This window comes from Amblyraja radiata, chromosome 5 (genome assembly GCF_010909765.2).
Source record: "Amblyraja radiata isolate CabotCenter1 chromosome 5, sAmbRad1.1.pri, whole genome shotgun sequence".
NCBI classification, from domain to species: Eukaryota; Metazoa; Chordata; class Chondrichthyes; order Rajiformes; family Rajidae; genus Amblyraja; species Amblyraja radiata.
Window position 1 is genome coordinate 58,705,779 of NC_045960.1, and position 18,246 is coordinate 58,724,024.

The following is an 18,246-nucleotide window of genomic DNA, read 5'->3' on the forward strand; positions in this document are numbered from 1 at the left end:
GGTACAAAATACTGGAACAATGCAAGATTCAAAGACAAAACTTGACTGTGTCTCAAAAATATCTGCAAAAAATGCCTCAAGTACTTGTCTGTGGAAGACCATCTAATTTCCTCTTTTCATTTTACCAAACCAACAGCAGTAAAAATATTAACTACAAATCAAATAACATTAATAGCACGAAATTCCAAACCTGATTGCTTTTTATACTTGGCTGCTTCAAATGTATCAGATTCCTCATCCCCCGAAACAATCTCTTCATTTCCTGTTTGTACATCCGTTGTTTCCTCTTCCAAAGAATCATCTGTTTTAATTTTTGTTGGTATAACATCTTGCAGAGCCTCCTTTTCTCCTAAAATTGAACATAATATGCATTAGCAATGGCTGCCTCGCCAACAGTCTGTCTGTCTCTTCCTTTTTTTTTTAGCGCTCTTGAGCTTGTTTTATGTGGGGGGTGGGGGTTGGGGGAAACTTTTTCTAATCTCTTACCTCGACGGAGATGTAATTGTTTAACGTATCGTATCTCCGTCCGCATTGCGGCTTAACACCGAGGAGTTGGCGGCCTTTGCTGGAGACCGATTTCAAGAGCTCCACCGCAGGTGCCTACGGGACTTTAACATCGCGGAGCCCGCAATCCCTTTGCCAGGGATCGACCTCAGAGCTCCAACCGTGGGTGCTTGCAGACTTTAACATCACGGAGCCCAGTCAGTGACCGACTTCTGGAACCCCAAGCCACGGGAGTTTCGACCGCCCGGCTGCGGGAGCTTTGATCGCCCCGACTGACCCGACCACGGGAGCACAAAGAGGAAGAAGATTGGATGTTTTTGCCTTCCATCACAGGGAGGAATCCGCTGTGGTGGATGTTAACTTTTATGTAGTTGTGTGTCTTGTTGCTTTTTTCTCGTATGGCTGTATGGTAATTCGCATATCACTGAACCTTAATTGGTAAATGTGACAATAAAAGACCTTTGAAACCTTTGAACTAAAACTAAATTCAATTCAATTATTTAAAAAATAAAACTGAACATGCAAGAATCCTGTGAATCTGCAGTAAATTCGGGCAGCCGTATAATTCATACCACACTTATCCTATAACAGGACTGAGTTGAAGTAACTGATCTTACCAAAGGCATTATAGTCAGCCTTTGCACCTGTGGGCTGGATAAGGAAAATTTAATGCACTTGTTAGAAGAATGCATGGAACGCCTGTCAAAATAGAATCAGTTCAAACTTTTGTACTAAAATTCCTCCCAACACTCATTGTGAAAACGTTCAGTAAAACAAAAGACGGATACCAGGGGCCATTGGTACCTAAGAATTAAATCCAAGCAAAAGTCAGAACCTTCAGGAAGGCAGGCGAGAGATATTTAAATATAATTACAAAAGACATAATTGCAAACCACTTCAAGAATAAACACAGTAACCCAGATTTATTTTATGTGCAAACTACAAGGTAAAACAGCATTGCATGAACTAATAGTTTTACTGAACAAAAGGAATTGAATCAGGGCACCACAGTGGCGCAGCTGATAGACCAGCTGCCTCACAGCGCCAGAGACCGGTTTCGATCCTTAGATTAGTTTAGTTTAATTTATTGTCACATATACAGTGAAAAGCTTTTGTTGCGTGCTAACCAGTCACAGAAAGACAATACATGATTACAATCGATACATTTACGATAAGGGAATAATGTTTAGTGCAAGGTAAAGCCAGCAAAGTCAGATCAAGGATAGTCCATGGGTCCCCAGAGGTAGATAGTAGTTCAGCACTTCTCTATGGTTGTGGTTGCCTGATAACAGCTGGGAGGAAACTGTCCCTGAATCTGGTGCTGTGTGTTTTCACACTTCCATACCTTTTACGCGATGGAAGAGGGTGTGACCAGGTTCGGACTCATCCTTGATTATGCTGCTGCCCTAGCTGAAGCAGCGTGAGGTATAAATGGAGTCAACAGAAGTGCAATAGAAGTGAGGTTGGTTTGTGTGATGGTCTGGGCTTGTCCACAATTTATTGCAATTTATTGCGGTCTTGGATGGAGCTGTTCCCAAACTAAGCTGTGATGCATCCTGATAAAATGCTGTCTATAGTGCACTGGTAGAAGTTGGTGAGAGTTGTGGGGGAAATGCTAAACTTCCTAAAACTTCTAAGAAAGTAGAAGACCCCGAGTGCTGTCTGTGTGGAGTTTGCATTTTCACGTTAGTTTCCTCCAGTTTCCACCCACATGCCGGAGGCGACACTGTAGGTTAATTGGCCTCTGTAAATTGCCCCTATTGTGTAGGCAGTGGATGAGGAGGGATAACATGGAACTAGTGTGAACCGGTGATCGGTGGTCAGCATGGACTCAGTGGGCCGAATGGCCTGTTTCCATTACCGTAACTCTAAACTGAAATCTACATCCACAACTAAACATATGGTCAAGAGAAAACGTAGCCATCAACAACGCAAATAAGCACTTCCATTGCTGCTGGAAGATAGAGTGATTGTGATATTTCAGATGTTCTTTACACAGTTTACCTTTTGTAATTCCTCCATCTTTTTCAATGTTACTTTGTTTTTCTTTATTCCATTGTGGTGCAAACAAAATGGTGTTAACGGACTTCTTCAACTTAAATTCCTCTTCACCCGCTACATTTTGAGAAAAAGAATAGAACAGCTAGTTACAAAGACTATTAATAAAATGGCAGCATAACTTAAATTCCATTTCCTGCAAATTGATGACGTTTCAGGTTTGATTTCTGGTTTGTGCTAAATGAGGCATCAGAATATAGGGAGAATCAAGTCAGGATCCTTATTCATGATCATCGGTTGGTGATTCTTGCATGATCAAGAATCATGCATTGTGAGTTTCCATACATGCATTAGACCCAGAGTAGAATTGAGTAAATCTTTTCGGTCAGTAACAACAGAGCATTCCAAACCACAGATCACACTCGAAAGGACACAAAACGAGTGAAAGTAGGCCCTTCGGCCAAACTTGCCTATGCCGACCATCACATCCCATCTATATTCATCCCAGTTGCCTATGTTTGGCCCATATCCCTCTAAATATAATCTATCCATGTATCTGTTTTCATGTTTCTTAAATGTTGTGATAGTACCTGCCTTAACAACCTCCTCCGGCAGCTCGATCCATATACCTGCCACCCTATTAAATCTTTCCCCCCTCCCCTTAAAAGTGCTGGAATAACTCAGCAGGTCAGGCAGCATCCCTGGAGAACATGAATATGTGATGTTTCAGGTAGAGATCCTTCTTCAGACTGATTAGGGAGGGGGAGATGTGCAGTGGAGTTATAAGAAAGCTGGAAAAGGGGACAGGCAGGACAAAGTGAGCCAATTAATAGGTAGACATAGGTGAGGTCTCATGAATATTTCTTGTCTGTATTTACTGTGGAGAAGGCAATGGAAGATATTAGATTCAGGGAATAAACATAGATATTTTGGAGCATTGTTAACATTACAAAGGAGGTGATGGATGTCTTGCAAAGAGTAAAAACCCCCAGGCCAGGTCTCAGTGTATTCCAGAATACTATGACAAGGAAGAGATTGTAGGCATCCTGGCAAAGATGTTTGCATCTTCATTAGCCACAGCTGAGGTACCAGAAGATCAGCCAATGTATGCCTTTGTGTAAGAAGGGCAACAGGGATATGAATTATGTAGGAACTGCAGATGCTGGTTTACACTGAAGGCACCAAAGGCACCATAATTCTGGAATAACTCAGTGGAACAGGCAGTGTCTCTGGATAGAAGGAACGGGTGGCATAACTCCAGCAAAGTGTGTCTATTTTAGGGATAGGATTTATTTGCATTTAAAAGGCAAAGAATGATTATGTTGGCATAATAATAATAATAATATCTTTTATTGTCATTGCACGTCAGTGCAACGAGATTTAGTGTGCAGCTCCACTGATGTACAAGAAAGGTAAATAAATACAATACATAAATAAGCAAGCTGAATTGATTGACGTGACCATCTGAGGGAGACTGTCCAAAGGGGGTGGGTGGGGGGGGGGCACTCATTAGGGCCGGTTCAGAGCCGCTATAGTTCTTGGGATAAAACTGTTCCTGAGTCTGGAGGTTCGGGCGTAGAAGGCCTTGTAACGTCTGCCGGAGGGAAGTAGTTGAAACAGACCGTGGCAGGGGTGTGATGAGTCCTTATGGATGCTGAGGGCCTTCCTGAGGCACCGCGTGTGGTAGATGCCCTCCAAGGCTGGTAGCTCTGTCCCGATGATCCGCTGCGCTCTGTTGACGACGCGCTGAAGAGCTCTCCTCTCCGCCTCCGTGCAGCTGAGATACCACACAGAGATGCCATACGTTAGTATGCTCTCTGTGGTGCAGCGGTAGAACGTTGTCAGCAGCTGTTGGGGCAGACCAGTCTTTTTTAATGTCCTCAGGAAGAACAGTCGTTGCTGTGCCTTCTTGACCAGTGCGGCGGTGTTCGTGGACCATGTGAGTTCTTCTGAAAAGTGAGTGCCCAGAAACTTAAAGCTGGACACTCTCTCCACACTTTCCCCGTAAATGGAGATTGGGGCGTATTCTCCAGAATGGGACCTCCTGAAGTCAATAATCAGCTCCTTGGTCTTGGAGGTGTTTAGTGCCAAGTTGTTATTGGCGCACCAGTCCGCCAGGTTCTGCACCTCCGCTCTGTAGTTTGTTTCATCACCGTTGGTGATCAGCCCAATCACTGTTGTGTCGTCTGCAAACTTCACGATGGTGTTGGTGTCGAATGCAGGGACACAGTCGTGAGTGAAGAGGGAGTAGAGCATGGGGCTTAGTACACAACCCTGTGGTGTGCCGGTGCTCAGGGTGATGGTGGAGGACAGGTGCGGGCCCAGTCTCACTGCCTGCGGTCGCTCCGTGAGAAAGTTCAGGATCCAAGCGCATATCGGTGAGCTGAGGCCTAGCTGGTGGAGTTTGGTGGTGAGCTTGGTGGGGATGACCGTATTGAATGCAGAGCTATAGTCAATGAAGAGCATCCTCACATACGTGCCCTGTCTGTCCAGGTGAGTCAGGACAGTGTGAAGGGCCAGAGAGATGGCATCCTCTGTCGATCTATTTGCCCTGTATGCAAATTGATGGGAGTCCAGTGAGGCAGGGATGCTGGATTTAATATGGGAAATCATGACTTAAGAATTTGATTTAGATTTATTTAAAAGAGGTGACCGTGAGGGATGAGGGCTAGTTATCTCCAAGGACAAGGTCCCACATGTTCCTGCTTCAGAAGGTTAGAACACATGGGATGCAAGGAGAGTCAGCAAATTGGATGCAAAATTGGATTGGGGGTAGGAGGCAGAGGGGTATTATTTATTATCAGGGATAAGTGTGTTATTTTTTTAAATTGGAGACCTGTAACCTGTGTTGTGCCACAGGGATCAGTGCTGGGTACCTGGCATGAGAATGTCATTGGAATGCTTAATAAGTTTAGGATTCACACAAAAATTGGTGGTGTGGTGGACCGTGAAGGAGGTTATCTCAGGTTACAACATAATCTACATCAACAGTTAAAGTGGGCAAGGTAATGGCAAATGGAATTCAACTCAAAGAACTGTGAGGTGTTGCATTTTGGCAGGTTTAATCAGGACAGCACACACACAGTAAACAACAAGAACCTGGAGTGTGCTGTTGAACAAGTACATTGTTCCCTGAAAATTGGAACACTCTTACAAAATGTTGGGTGGGATGCACCAGGAGTATCATGTGCAGTTCTGGTCACCACACAAGTGGATATTTGGAGGCTTGTTTGGAAATAAAATTAAAATCGAGACCAAACACTCGTGATGTTTTCCATCGCCAAATGAAAATATCAAATTCCCAAGCAAACTATTAATCTGTTTGGGGATAAAACAACAAACATTGACAAAGAACAGAGGACGCATGTGGTTATATTAAACAAATTATCCTTGCATGAATAAGGTATGAGCTATGTTTGCATGGCATAGCCTGACCTAACCCTGAATACTTTATCAGAATATACCCCTTGTCTGATCTGACCCCAACACATAGACTAAATCTTGAATCAAGTAGTCAAGCTCTATTAGAATTGTTGAATTTAAATTTTAATCTTAATGTTATCCAACCAGAGCAGGACTGTCACTTGGTGTTTATCTTGCTGACTGTTCTTGAGAAAGGACAATTTATACCCAGAGCTTTTCTATCCAGATTTCCCCATTCAGGACTTAAGCATGTACCACAAAAACCTTTCATTTGAGGAAAAAGTAGGACAATTAGACGATAGGGAATCCCCAAAAGTTAGTGCATACCTGGTGAATTCAGTCTATGAACAATACCTCAAGATTTTGCTATAAGCAGATGAATGTTTATTTGTTTGGCACTCTTTTTCTCACTTCAAAGGTTGCATAAACCAGTGAATACCTCTGTTTATTTCCAGTATATACAGTATTTTGTTTTAATAACATGACAGATATATTCAGAAACTAAGTTTAAACAAATTGAAAAACAATAAAACATAATACAGCACGTTAAGGACTTCAGTTGTGTTGCACTATCAGACTTTCCGTGCCATTGCAATAACATTGAATTAATTTTTTAGATGTAATGCCATTGTAATCTTTTTTCCAGTAAAGGAACTGTAGAAACCCCCGGCCCTGGTGTGTTTCGAGGGAGCAGAGGCGACATCACCCGGTGAATTTCTAATACTCAGATAGCAGAGCAGCAGCATTTTACTGTTTATTTACGTTGTGGTGATTACATCCAAACAGCAATTTACAGTTTCAAACCAAACAATTCTTCCGAGAAGAAAAAATACTTACATTCCCAGAACATCCCAACATACTTTGCAGCCAAGGAGATAATTTTAAAGTGTACTAATGAATGCATGAAATAAAGAAGCTAATTTGCACACAACAAACTTTCACAATTTCTAGATTGCATTTTAATGATAAGGAGTAGGCCAATCTGCTCTTTGAGCCAGTCTGACCCAGTTAGTTACTCCAGCATTTTATGTCTTTTTTTTTTGCAATCAGCATCTGCAGTTCAATAAGTTTTCCCATCCAATCTTGGCTTCCACATTTTTCTATTCTCTCTTCAAGTTCCATGGCTCCCTTTAGTTCATACAAGTCTATCTCCACAGCTCGGGGGAGCTCCCCAGAGCGGAGAATTCTGGAGTCACAACCCTCCGAGAACCGAAACCCCTCCTCATTTCAACTGTAGGTGGATCACTTCTTATTCTGTAACACCTGACCCGTGCAGCACTACATTCTGCACTCTATTTTATCCTTTTTGGACGATTTGTTGTACTCATTCATGTTATTCAATTTATCACGTACTCGATTGCAATCATGTATTGTCTTTCCGCTGCTGGTTGGCACACAACAAAAGCTTTTCACTGTACCTCGGTACATGTGACAATACACTAAACTAACAAAACTAAACTATGTATGGTATGATATGCATGGATAGTATGCATCTCAGTTCATGTGACAATAATAAACCTATAGCATTTTCTTGAAACTATGCCCCCTAAGTTGCAGATAACTCCACCAGAAAATATATTCCCTCAGAATCCACCAAATTAACCTACTTCAGATCACTTCCCAGCTTTCAAATGAAAATTTATCTAGGAACAGCCTGCTTAACGGTCACTTCAGAAATCAATCCCCACATCTCTGGCATCAATCAAGTGACCCCATTCACTGAACTAGCTCCAACTTAAATATATCGTTCCTCAAATATGGAGACCAAAACTATCAGCAGTACAATAATATCTCAGCTGGAAATTTGTATCAAATGTTCTTTTATAGACACAAAAAGCTGGAGTAACTCAGCAGGACAGGCAGCATCTCTGGAGAGTAGGAATGGGTGAAGTTTCAGGTCGAGACCCTTCTTCTATGTTCTTTGGACTTGCAGTAAAGGCCAACATTTCACTGTTTCCTATTCAGGGTTAAATCTTAATTTGAACAACAGTATTTCTTCTAAACAATGGGGTCATTTACAATAGACAATAGGTGCAGGAGTAGGCCATTCGGCCCTTCAAGTCAGCATCGCCGTTCAATATGATCATGGCTGAAGGGCGGAAGGAGCAGACCGTCCCCAACTCTGCTGCAGCTGACGTTGCCCAGAGCCGCGGCCCCGCTCCACCCAGCCCCGCTCCATCCGACCCCGCTCCCCCTGCTCCACCCGACCCCGTGTGGGCGCTGCCGACCCACAGCCTGTGACAGTGTGGCCCACAGAGGGAGACGGAGCGGAGGGCAGCCGTGGCCGGACAGCGCTGACCCCGGGGGGAGAGTGGGGCCTGTCCCGATGGATGCGCTCCTTCGGCCGCTTACACCTTGGTGCTCAGGTTCAGAGCGAAGATACTGACTGATACCTTCCCACTTTCAATGACAGTATCCACAAATATTTATAGCGCAAAAAATGACAATTTTGGCAGTTTTTAACAGGTAAGAAGGTACGCGTTTCATGTGTTAACAGTGTGTGCCGAGGCAGCCATGTCCTCCACATGGATTGAGCTGCTCCATGCGTCATGCCCTTTGACCCGATGACCTTACGTGCAACCGTCCTATACTCAACTCCTCTTGTTATGAAGGCCAACATGCCATTAGCTTTCTTCACTGCCTGCTGTACTTACATCAGGGGCAGACAGACACAGAGGCTACCCCCACTGAACAGACACGAGGATTGCACTGGAAGGCCAGTCCGAATTCTTGTACTTAGATCTCTGGGATGCTACCCGAGCCCACAAACCTGACTGATTAAAAAGTCAGAGCTTTGAAAAAATGCTGAAAATACGCTGCCTGTGGAAAGAGAAATGTTTCCGATTCTGAAGAAAGGTCTGCTACCTGAAGTACCGTTTCTCTTCCTTCGGGTGATGTCTGGCCTGCTGAGTGAATGTTTCCAGCATGTGCTGTTTAAAAAAAAGACTGCCAATTTTACTTTTCATCGTTCACAGATCTGCCACAAGCAATGAGTTACCTTCTCTGTCACAGCCGAAGCTCAGTAGATTGTTGTCGTGGACCCGAGCACCACTGGGACCTCTTTCAGCAGCCTCCCGTACATCTTTTTTTAATTCGATTCCGGTCTCTGCAGCTTCCTCGTTCTCCGAGGCTGAGCTGGGACTAGGGCAATAGGCCCGAGCAGGACTGCTGGGAGCAGGGGAGGGTTTGGAGGTGCAGGCGAGCCCCCGGTTGCGGCCGCGACGCGCTGCAACAGCCGCCGCCGCCACACACAAGCTCTGCTGTTGCTGCCCAGGCGCTCCCTCGCTTTCCTCATCGCTCGACTCGCTCTTCCTGCGGCGGAATGTCCGCTTCGAACTCTTGCGGAACATTCCAAAGACAATCGCGGATGGAAGGAGCACGGTCCCCGCCGCCGACACCGCGTTCTCAGCGCACGTCACGCGAGATGGAGGGAGGAATCTTCCACGGTGCAAGGCGGTGGGGGGGAGGGGGCAGAGAGCAGAAATGATAAGCAGTTACTTTAAACATTTCACTTTGAAGTAATTTCGTTGACACGTAATTTGCACGAATCTTCATTATTACACCACAAAACCAACTTATTTCACTATGTCTAATCTATCACCGAAGTATCTGGCACGTCACCACCCCCCCCAACAATATGTTAAATCCCCGGGTCAAGAGATGTCCCTGCTTCCTTGCAAAGGTTATGTTTGTGAGCAAAGATCCTATAGCTTGCGAGGAAGATAAGGAATTGGAGTGGGAGTAGGCATTTGCTCATTGGATAGACACAAAATGCTGGAATAACTCAGCGGGACAGGCATTTTGTGTATATCTTTAGTGTATCTTTGGTGTAAACCAGCATCTGCCGTTCCTTCCAACACATTTGCTCCTTGGAGTCTGAAGGGTCCCAACCCGAAACGTCACCTATTCATGTTTTCCAGAGACGGTGCCCGACCCACTGAGTTACTCCAGCCCTCTGTGTATTTTTTTTCTACACCAGCATCTGCAGTTCCTTGTATCTACTATCATTATTGCATTATAATTCTCTGTATTTATGTCAAAATACATTTAAAAGATGGCATTGCTGTAGGATGAGTGTAAATCAAGTGGCAGACCTGTCGACTTTAGCAGAATTAATAGGCCGAAGGGCCTTCTCCGTCTGCCTCAGAGGACGGTGGAGGTCGGTTCTCTGGATACTTTCAAGAGAGAGCTAGATAGGGCTCTTAAAGCTATCAGAGTCGGGATATGGGGAACAGGCAGGAACGGGGAACTGATTGGGGATAATCAGCCATGATCACATTGAATGGCCTACTCCTGCACCTATTGTCTATTGTGCTGTTTCTCTATGTTATTCCGTGAATTGTTTCTGTCCCAAGTTTCATATTCTCAAGTCAAACAGAATACAAAATGTCATCATCCTCTCATCAATAATTCCTAGAGGATGTTTTATTGTAAGTTCATTCATTAAACTTGTCTCATTACCGATTATCAGATCCAAATGGCCATCTTGCTGATTGGCTCAATAACATAATGCTCTAGAAAACTGAATTTACAGCAGACAACACTATGTGAATGTGTTCTTGGAACTATCCTTTTCAAATTAATTAACCTTATCTATAATAAAATGAAAGTCTCCCATAATTATCTTTTTGCATGTCCTCATTATAAGACCATAAGACATAGGAGGAGCCTTAGGCCATTCGGCCATCGAGCCTGCTCCACCATTCGATCATGGCTGATCTATTTCTCTCTCAACCCCATTCTCCTGTCTTCTCCCATAACCTTTGACAATGTTACTAATCACAAACCTATCAATCCCATCTGTAAAAAAAAACAATGACTTGGTCACCACTGCTGTCTGTGACAATTAATTCCACAAATTCGCCACCCTCTGAAAATTCCTCCTTAATTAAATTTTGAAGGTACGTCCTTTTATTTTGAGGCTGTTCCTTCTGGTCCTAAACTCTCCCACTACTGGAAACATCCTTTCCACATATATTATTTGTTGTCGTACTCTTTTCTGCAGTATGGCTAATAGTTTAGGAGTCCATACCATATATCAGGATTATCTTTCCCTCTCTATTTTTAAAGCCAATCCAAATGGATTCAGCCTCATTCATCTCTACCCATTGTATTTATATAATTGATTATTAATAGTGCTATCACATTACATTTTCCTTCCCATTTCTACCTGAAAGTCAACATTTCCAGGATATAACGTTCTTAGCATTAATCCTAAGATTAGCATATAATCGGCTCTGTCATATCCATTGATCTTCATTATGCCATAACAGTGCATATGCTTTGTGCATTAAGATACAATAGCTTTAGGCTTATTTTTGTCAACTTTAATTATCTTCCCATTTTGTTGATACTTTGGCTCTGTTTGTCACTTGTCATTGATTTCCCAGCCTCATGCTTTTGCACTCGTTCACTTGTCTCCTATTTCTCCCTCCCTTGTCTTCCAGTTTACACAAGGTCTGAAGAATGGTTCCAAGCCAAAACTTTGCATGACCTCCAGAGATATATGCCAGACCCGTTGAGTTACTGAAACACATTTTTTGATTGGGTTCCCTTCCCCTTGTCATTCCAGTTTGAACTTTCCACCACAACTCAGCAACCACCCTCACAAGCAAAGATAGTACCTTTGCTCACAAGGTCGTCAATCCCAGGTCCTCAGGCTATATAACCTGCCCCGCCAGCACAAGTCCAATCTTCCCCAAAATCTGTTATGGTGTCTCAGGAATGTGCCCTTCTTGCTGAGCCCTCAAATGCTCTCCCAAATGGCACACACCGAATCGAACGGCCATTACAGAGACATGGTTTTGCTTGTGGATAACGATCAACATTTAATATTCAGGGAATTTTTACTTTTAATAAGAACATGTGGGAAGGGAAAGTGGCAGGTTGACACTATTATTAAAAGACGAAACGAGTACAGTTGAGAGATGATCGAGGCGAGTCAATTTGGGTAGATGTTTGAAATATTGAGGGAAATAAGATGTTTGAGAAGGAACTGCAGATGCTGGCAAATCGAAGGTAGACACAAATGCTGGAGAAACTCAGCGGGTGAGGCAGCATCTATGGCCTGAAGAAGGGCTTCGACCCGAAACGTTGCCTATTTCATTCGCTTCATAGATACTGCCTCACCCGCTGAGTTTCTCCAGCATTTGTGTCTAATAAGATGTTGCCCTTCAATTCTGCTGCCCCTTGGGCTCTCAATTTACCCCAGGATTTTTCCTGTCTGGCCCCGTCTCCGGTTTACTCGTGTATTTCATTTCTTCCCCCAGTTGCTTCTACCTCCTCCTCCTCCTCCTCTCCGGCCTCCTGCTCTACTCTGCTTCTGCTCTGCTCTGCTTCTGCTTCTGCTCCGCTCCGCTCTGCTGGGCTCGGTCCTCCCCCTATCTCCTCCCTCTGGACTCTCTTCCTGTCTCGCTCACTGCTGTCAGCGCCATGTTATCGCTGTGACACTGCGGCTCCGCAACAGGTCGGAGGGGGATCGCGTTGCCGCGCTGCGGGCAGAGGCGGCCGGGCCGGGCCGGGGTGGAGTGGAGCTGACCGGGCGGGGAGCGGATAGGAAGGCGCAGGGAAGGAGGTGAGATTCGGGGGCTCTGCCGGTGGGGTCGGGCCTCCGTCACCAGCCGTCCGCGGGGCAGCTGGAGCGTCTACCCCGGGGGTTAGTTCACCTCGGCGTCGGTGAGCAGTGAGTGGCCTCAGCTGGTGGATACATACGGGGCAGAGGAGGAGGAAGGAGGTTGGATTTTTGGTCCTCCTGTGCAGAGAAAGCTTTGAATTTGTCATTTACAAACGGAGTTGTGGGTTGCCAGGACGCAGCACTGGTTTGGGCAAGGCCATCTGAAATCATAGCATTGGCTGGATTAGTTGGCGATTTGTTACTTCCCTTTAAACACGGGTTTTGCATTTTGATTCGCTGGCTCTAACATCAACATCATTTCAATGTGTAGTATATTTCATAGAAGCGTTTACTTCGGAGATTATAAAACACAAAGCATAAGTGGACAGTATTACAGGAATAAAATGTAGGTCAGCAATTTTCTTGGCTGCAGATCTGCTTTGGAGCAGATCAACTCATTTAAAACTTCCATGTTATGAAAAGGTATGTATTTTTGAAAAATGAATTTTAATTTCCTTTATTTTGATAAACGTCTCAAAATTAAAAGCTTTCCATAATCCATGGTATCTTCATTGTAAAAGTGGTTCACATTCCTGGTTTGCATTAATCAATTAGGCTGCATTAAGTTGAAATTGTTTTGCTGCATGAATTATTATTGTCCCATTTCTTTGTGTGTTAGCCATGATTCGGTGAATGTCATTTTGTCTGTGTTAGAAACCACACTTTACCATGTAGATTTTCAGCAATTGAAAGATTGAGCTGATGGAGGTGCTGATGTCTTTTATTAAGATTGTTAAATTGAGGCCCTTATTTACCAAATAAAGTGAACATGGCACCATTCGTGAAGGAATGTGATGATTTACCTGTGTCTGGATACACCACAGGATGTCTTACTGGGAACATGAAGCAATATATATTTTTTAAATGATAAAGTCTTGCTCAGTGACTTCTGTAGTGGATAACACCACTGTATTTAAAATAATATTTTAAGAAAGCGAATATCCCTGGTAAAGCTAATTTGTCCATTGTCAGTCATTTGTTAATCTTAGAGACAAACAGCACAGAAACAGGAGCTTTGCCTTACCGAGTCCATGATGACCATCAACCATCCTTTTGCACTAATCTTACCTTGATCACTTTTTTAATTCTCCCCACATCCTCATTTATTACTGCCCCATCCACTTGTCATACACACTAGGGGCAATTTACTGCAGCTAATTAACCTATCAATGTGCAGGTCTTTGGAATCTTGGAGGAAAGCAGAGCATCTGGAGGAGTCAACATTGTCACAATGTGCAAAGTACACATAGACATGACCTGAGGTCAGCAGTGAATCCAAGCCTCCACCACTGTGCCAACCGCTCCTGCACCCTTGTACCTCCCTTTTTCTTCTGAATAGTTAGAAATTACCCACCTTCATGCACTGTTGCAAGGAATGAATAACAAGTTAATCATTTCTGAAGACATTTAAGGTGAAGAAGTCTCATCAAGCTTAGGTTGAAATTTATTTCCCAAAAGAATACAAGTGAATTGGATGTTTTTCTCCCATAATCTGACATTTTGGTATTAATTTTACTGAGACTATTATGATTTGGAATATTGCACTTGCTTTCTATTTATTTTTTCTGCATTATAGTTCATGCTGTGTATTCAAGTTATTGTGCTGGTTTTAAATAATTTTCATAGTGGTACAGCTGGTAGAACCTCACAGCACCAGAGTTTAGGGTTTGATCCTAACCCCAGGTACTATCTGTGTGGAGCTTGCATGTTCTCCATGTGACCGCATGAGTTTCTTCCACGTGCTCTGGTTTTTCCCCATATCGCAAAGACCTGCTGATTTGTAGGTTAATTGCCCTCTCTAAATTGTCCCCGGTGTGAAGGGTGTGGTTATGAAAGTGGGATAACATATAACTAGTGTGAAAGGGTGATCGTTGGTCCAAAGAGCCTGTTTCCATGTTGTATCTCTAAACTAAACTAAATACAGTGGAAAAAGAAGTAATCCTTAATTCTCCAGTATGTTCAAAATAATTTATCTTGCATTATAACTTGTTTGTTAGCATTACTCTGCATCTTTCAATGTGGATAACTGATCATTCTGCAGACTAGTGTTAAATATCACCTACGGGGTCTTTTCTTCTTCTTCTTCTTCTACTTCTTCTTGTGTATGGCGTGCACAGCCTAAAGTTGTAGGACAATTTGTTCTATTTGATCTTATTTGATTTTGCACGCCAGGTTGATTGCATTTGTTGAAACAGGGCGGACCACGTGAATGTTGCAATCTCCCACTAAAAAACACAGGGTGTTGTTACAGACTTACTTGGCATATCGTCCAATCCCATGAGAAAAGCATAACAGTCATACAGCTCAGAAACAGGCCTTTTTCATGTCCTATCTAGGCTTATCCCATTTGCCCCCATTCGGCTCATATTCCTGCAAACTTTTCCTTTTCATGTAGCTGCCCAAATTTATTTTAAATGTTGTTATTTTAACTGCCTTAACTACTTCCTCTGACAATTTGTTCCATATAGCCACCACCTTCCATATGAAAAAGTTTCCCTTCAGGTTCTTAATTTTTTTCTCCTATGTACATACAAATCAGGTGGATGTACTGTGTATATTTACCAAATAAATATCTACCACCACTATGTAACCGAGAAAGAAGAGTATTCACAATGATTGAAAACGAGTTCTAATAGATTTCTAATTTGATAGCTTAATTTTAAGTGACATGCATATATTAAGCAACAATGCGTAGTGGCAATGTCTAGCCCTCCTATTTTATGCACTAATTAAAATTTACCTGTGGCTAGCATCTAACATATTAGACAACACCGATTTAATAGTGATGAACCTTAAGCAGAGTTCTTCAACTGAGCCCTTGTGTTTTGAAATGTAGCTTCCAGTAAAGCTGCAGCCAACTATTTCTCTGTGGACATTCAAAACTTTTTGCATCAGTACAAACACTGCACTTATTTTCTGTGATGTAGACAATAACTGCCCAATGAAGTTAGCAGTAAGCACATACTCCAGTGGAGATAGCTTCATGACATCATAAACTGAATTTGCATTTTATGTGGTTAAATACATATTGTGAATCCTGATCTGTTTCTCTGTCTTTACTAAAGAAGATATCTACTTTTGAATCATGAAACTCTTGAAAATAATAACCATATGAGTAAATTGTGAGGTGCATTTGGACTTGGTGAATTCACCTTCTTCATTTGAAAATGGTGGCAGTAAGTTGCTTTTAATTATCTCGACTTGCAAGAGCGCAGGGGGAAATATGGGGGTTGGGAGTGGTAGGAGAATGAGAAGATACGTTTTGAAGGTTATTCTGGTGTGCACAATTAGAGTGGTATCTTTTTGAGATGCAGAAGCATTTTCACTTGCGAGATCCATAACAGGAGCAACAATCTAAAGTAAAATCAGACAAACATATTTTCTAAAATTGGTAAATGGACTGAATTTTAAGCTGTTTTGAGACTTTATTGAAATATATCAGTTGAAACCATTGTATTTTTGAGGAAATTGAACCAAACCAAACCAATTATGTTGGTTCATTATGTATAAATATCATACCAATGTCTCGGTATGTTAATTATTGTCCATTAATCTTTCGGGTACTGAAAATCAGAAATACAAATTCTTGGTTTCAATTTTTTAGAGTTTAATTGTTGAAGACAGTTAAAATTCAAATTCTCCAAATCTCTGTTTCCCCCTCCTTTCTCCGACAGAGCAAGGGATAAACTAACTGACTTCTCAAACCTTGTGCTTGTTACCTTGCAGTCCTTCACTCTGATTGGGTAAAGCAGAGTTACTTGCTGTTTATTCATTTGAGATCTGTACAGATCTCAAATGTACAAATAGGTACAGGTTGAATTGTAGGCAGATGCCATTCGTAGCAAAATCTCTGCCATTAAGTTTTCTTATTGTCTCCCTCCATCTCTAATAGCTGGGGATTCAAATTAATGACGAGGTACTCAATTAATTAAAATAAACATAGAGAGATACAGCATCTATACTGTACACTACTTTCACAGAAGCAAACCAGTTGTGCCTAGTTTCCTACTGAAACATTTCTGCCAACACAGAGCAACAGGTCACGTTATGATTCTTAAAGGGGTACACATCCAATATTACATAAGCCAAAATTGGACACATTCAAAGCCTATGACCTAATTGGATTAGTTTGGCTTATGGTTATGTACACCAGAGTGCAATAAAATGTCCTGTTCACATGAGCCTCACAGGGTAAATAATACACAATAGTGATAAATACAACAATAAATACAATGATGAATTCAAAACAGGAGAATGGTGCAAGATTGTATTGCATTCTAAAGAGGTGCAACAGAAATAAAACACAATATTGGAACAGTTAAAAGAGATCGAATTAAGAGTACTATCACAACGTTTAAGAAACATTCAGAAAGGTACATGGATAGAATAGGTTTAGAGGGATATGGGCCAAACGCAGGCTGTTGGAACTAGTGTAGGTGTGACATCTTGGTCGGTGTGGGCAAGTTGAGCGAAAGGGCGTGTTTCCGCAGCATATGACTATGGGAGTAAGGGAACGTGCGCATACATCTGGGAAAAGTGGGGTGAAATGTGATGAATTCAAGAATCTGATTGCCATGGGGAAGAAATGTGTCTGGATATCTGAGCTTTTAAGCCCTTGTATCTTCTCCCAGAAGGTAGAGAGAAAAAAGAAGGACCGAGGTGTCAGGCATCCTTGCTAATACTTCCACGCTTCTTGATGCAACGCACTGTGACGATGGAAGTAAGTGACGTGCCTGTGATGGGCAGGGCTGTGTTCATCAGACCCTGCAGGTTCAACCAAGGTCTGCCTGTCAAGAGTACAGTGGTTGCCATACCTGGGTGAGGTGCATCACGTCAGAGTAGTTTTTATGGTGCATTCGTAGAAGATGGAGATAATTTTTGGGTGCCTAAGAACGTAAATATCCTGATGCATTTTCTTGATTACAGTATCAGTGTGAAGGGATCAGGTTAGGTTGCTGGTGATACCGATACTCAAGAACCTGAAGCTGTCAACCATTTCTGCATCAACAATATTGATGAGGGCCGGGTTGTGTTCACCCCTGCACTTTCTTATCTCAATAATCAACTCCTTCCTCTTACTGACGTTAAAGGCTAGATTTTCGTCCTGACATGATGGCACATGGTCCTCGAAGAGTAGGGATTAACGGGTCCCTTTCAGAATGGCAGGCAGTGACTAGTGGGGTACCGCAAGGCTCGGTGCTGGGACCGCAGCTATTTACAATATATATTTATGATTTAGATGAAGGGATTAAAAATAACATTAGCAAATTTGCAGATGACACAAAACTGGGTGGCAGTGTGAACTGTGAGGAGGATGCTATGAGAATGCAGGGTGACTTGGACAGGTTGGGTGAGTGGGCAGATGCATGGTAGATGCAGCTTAATTTGGATAAATGTGAGGTTATTCACTTTGGTAGCAAAAACAGGAAGGCAGATTATTATCTAAATGGTGTCAAGTTGGTAAAAGGGGAAGTACATCGGGATCTGGGGGGTCCTTGTTCATCAGTCACTGAAAGTAAGCATGCAGGTACTGCAGGCAGTGAAGAAAGCGAATGGCATGTTGGACTTCATAATAAGAGTTGAGTAAAGGAGCAAAGAGGTCCTTCTGCAGTTGTACAGGGCCCTAATGAGACCACACCTGGAGTATT

At 42.7% G+C, this 18,246-nt stretch overlaps 2 protein-coding genes across 9 annotated transcripts in view; one reads left to right on the forward strand and one right to left on the reverse strand.

Annotated features, from left to right (window-relative positions):
• The window catches only part of gcfc2 (GC-rich sequence DNA-binding factor 2), a 47,233-nt gene extending 37,849 nt beyond the window's left edge, over nt 1–9,384 (reverse strand). The window contains exons 1-3 of one of the 2 annotated variants that reach the window (XM_033021305.1): nt 8,924–9,384; nt 2,509–2,619; nt 191–349 (exon numbers count right to left, since the gene is read on the reverse strand). In XM_033021305.1, coding sequence (XP_032877196.1) covers nt 191–349; nt 2,509–2,619; nt 8,924–9,275 — 622 coding nt within the window. In that variant the 5' untranslated portion in view covers nt 9,276–9,384. The remainder of the gene's footprint in view (nt 1–190; nt 350–2,508; nt 2,620–8,923) is intronic. The other variant, XM_033021303.1, reaches the window with a different exon arrangement.
• A 2,945-nt stretch (nt 9,385–12,329) lies between these two features.
• itsn2 (intersectin 2) overlaps nt 12,330–18,246 on the forward strand; it is a 168,655-nt gene continuing 162,738 nt past the window's right edge. For 6 of the 7 annotated variants that reach the window (XM_033021309.1, XM_033021311.1, XM_033021313.1 and 3 more), the window contains exon 1: nt 12,330–12,499. The gene's annotated coding sequence lies outside the window, so the exon portion shown is untranslated. Of the gene's footprint in view, nt 12,500–15,661; nt 15,775–17,229; nt 17,319–18,246 lie in introns of those variants that run through there. The other variant, XM_033021310.1, reaches the window with a different exon arrangement.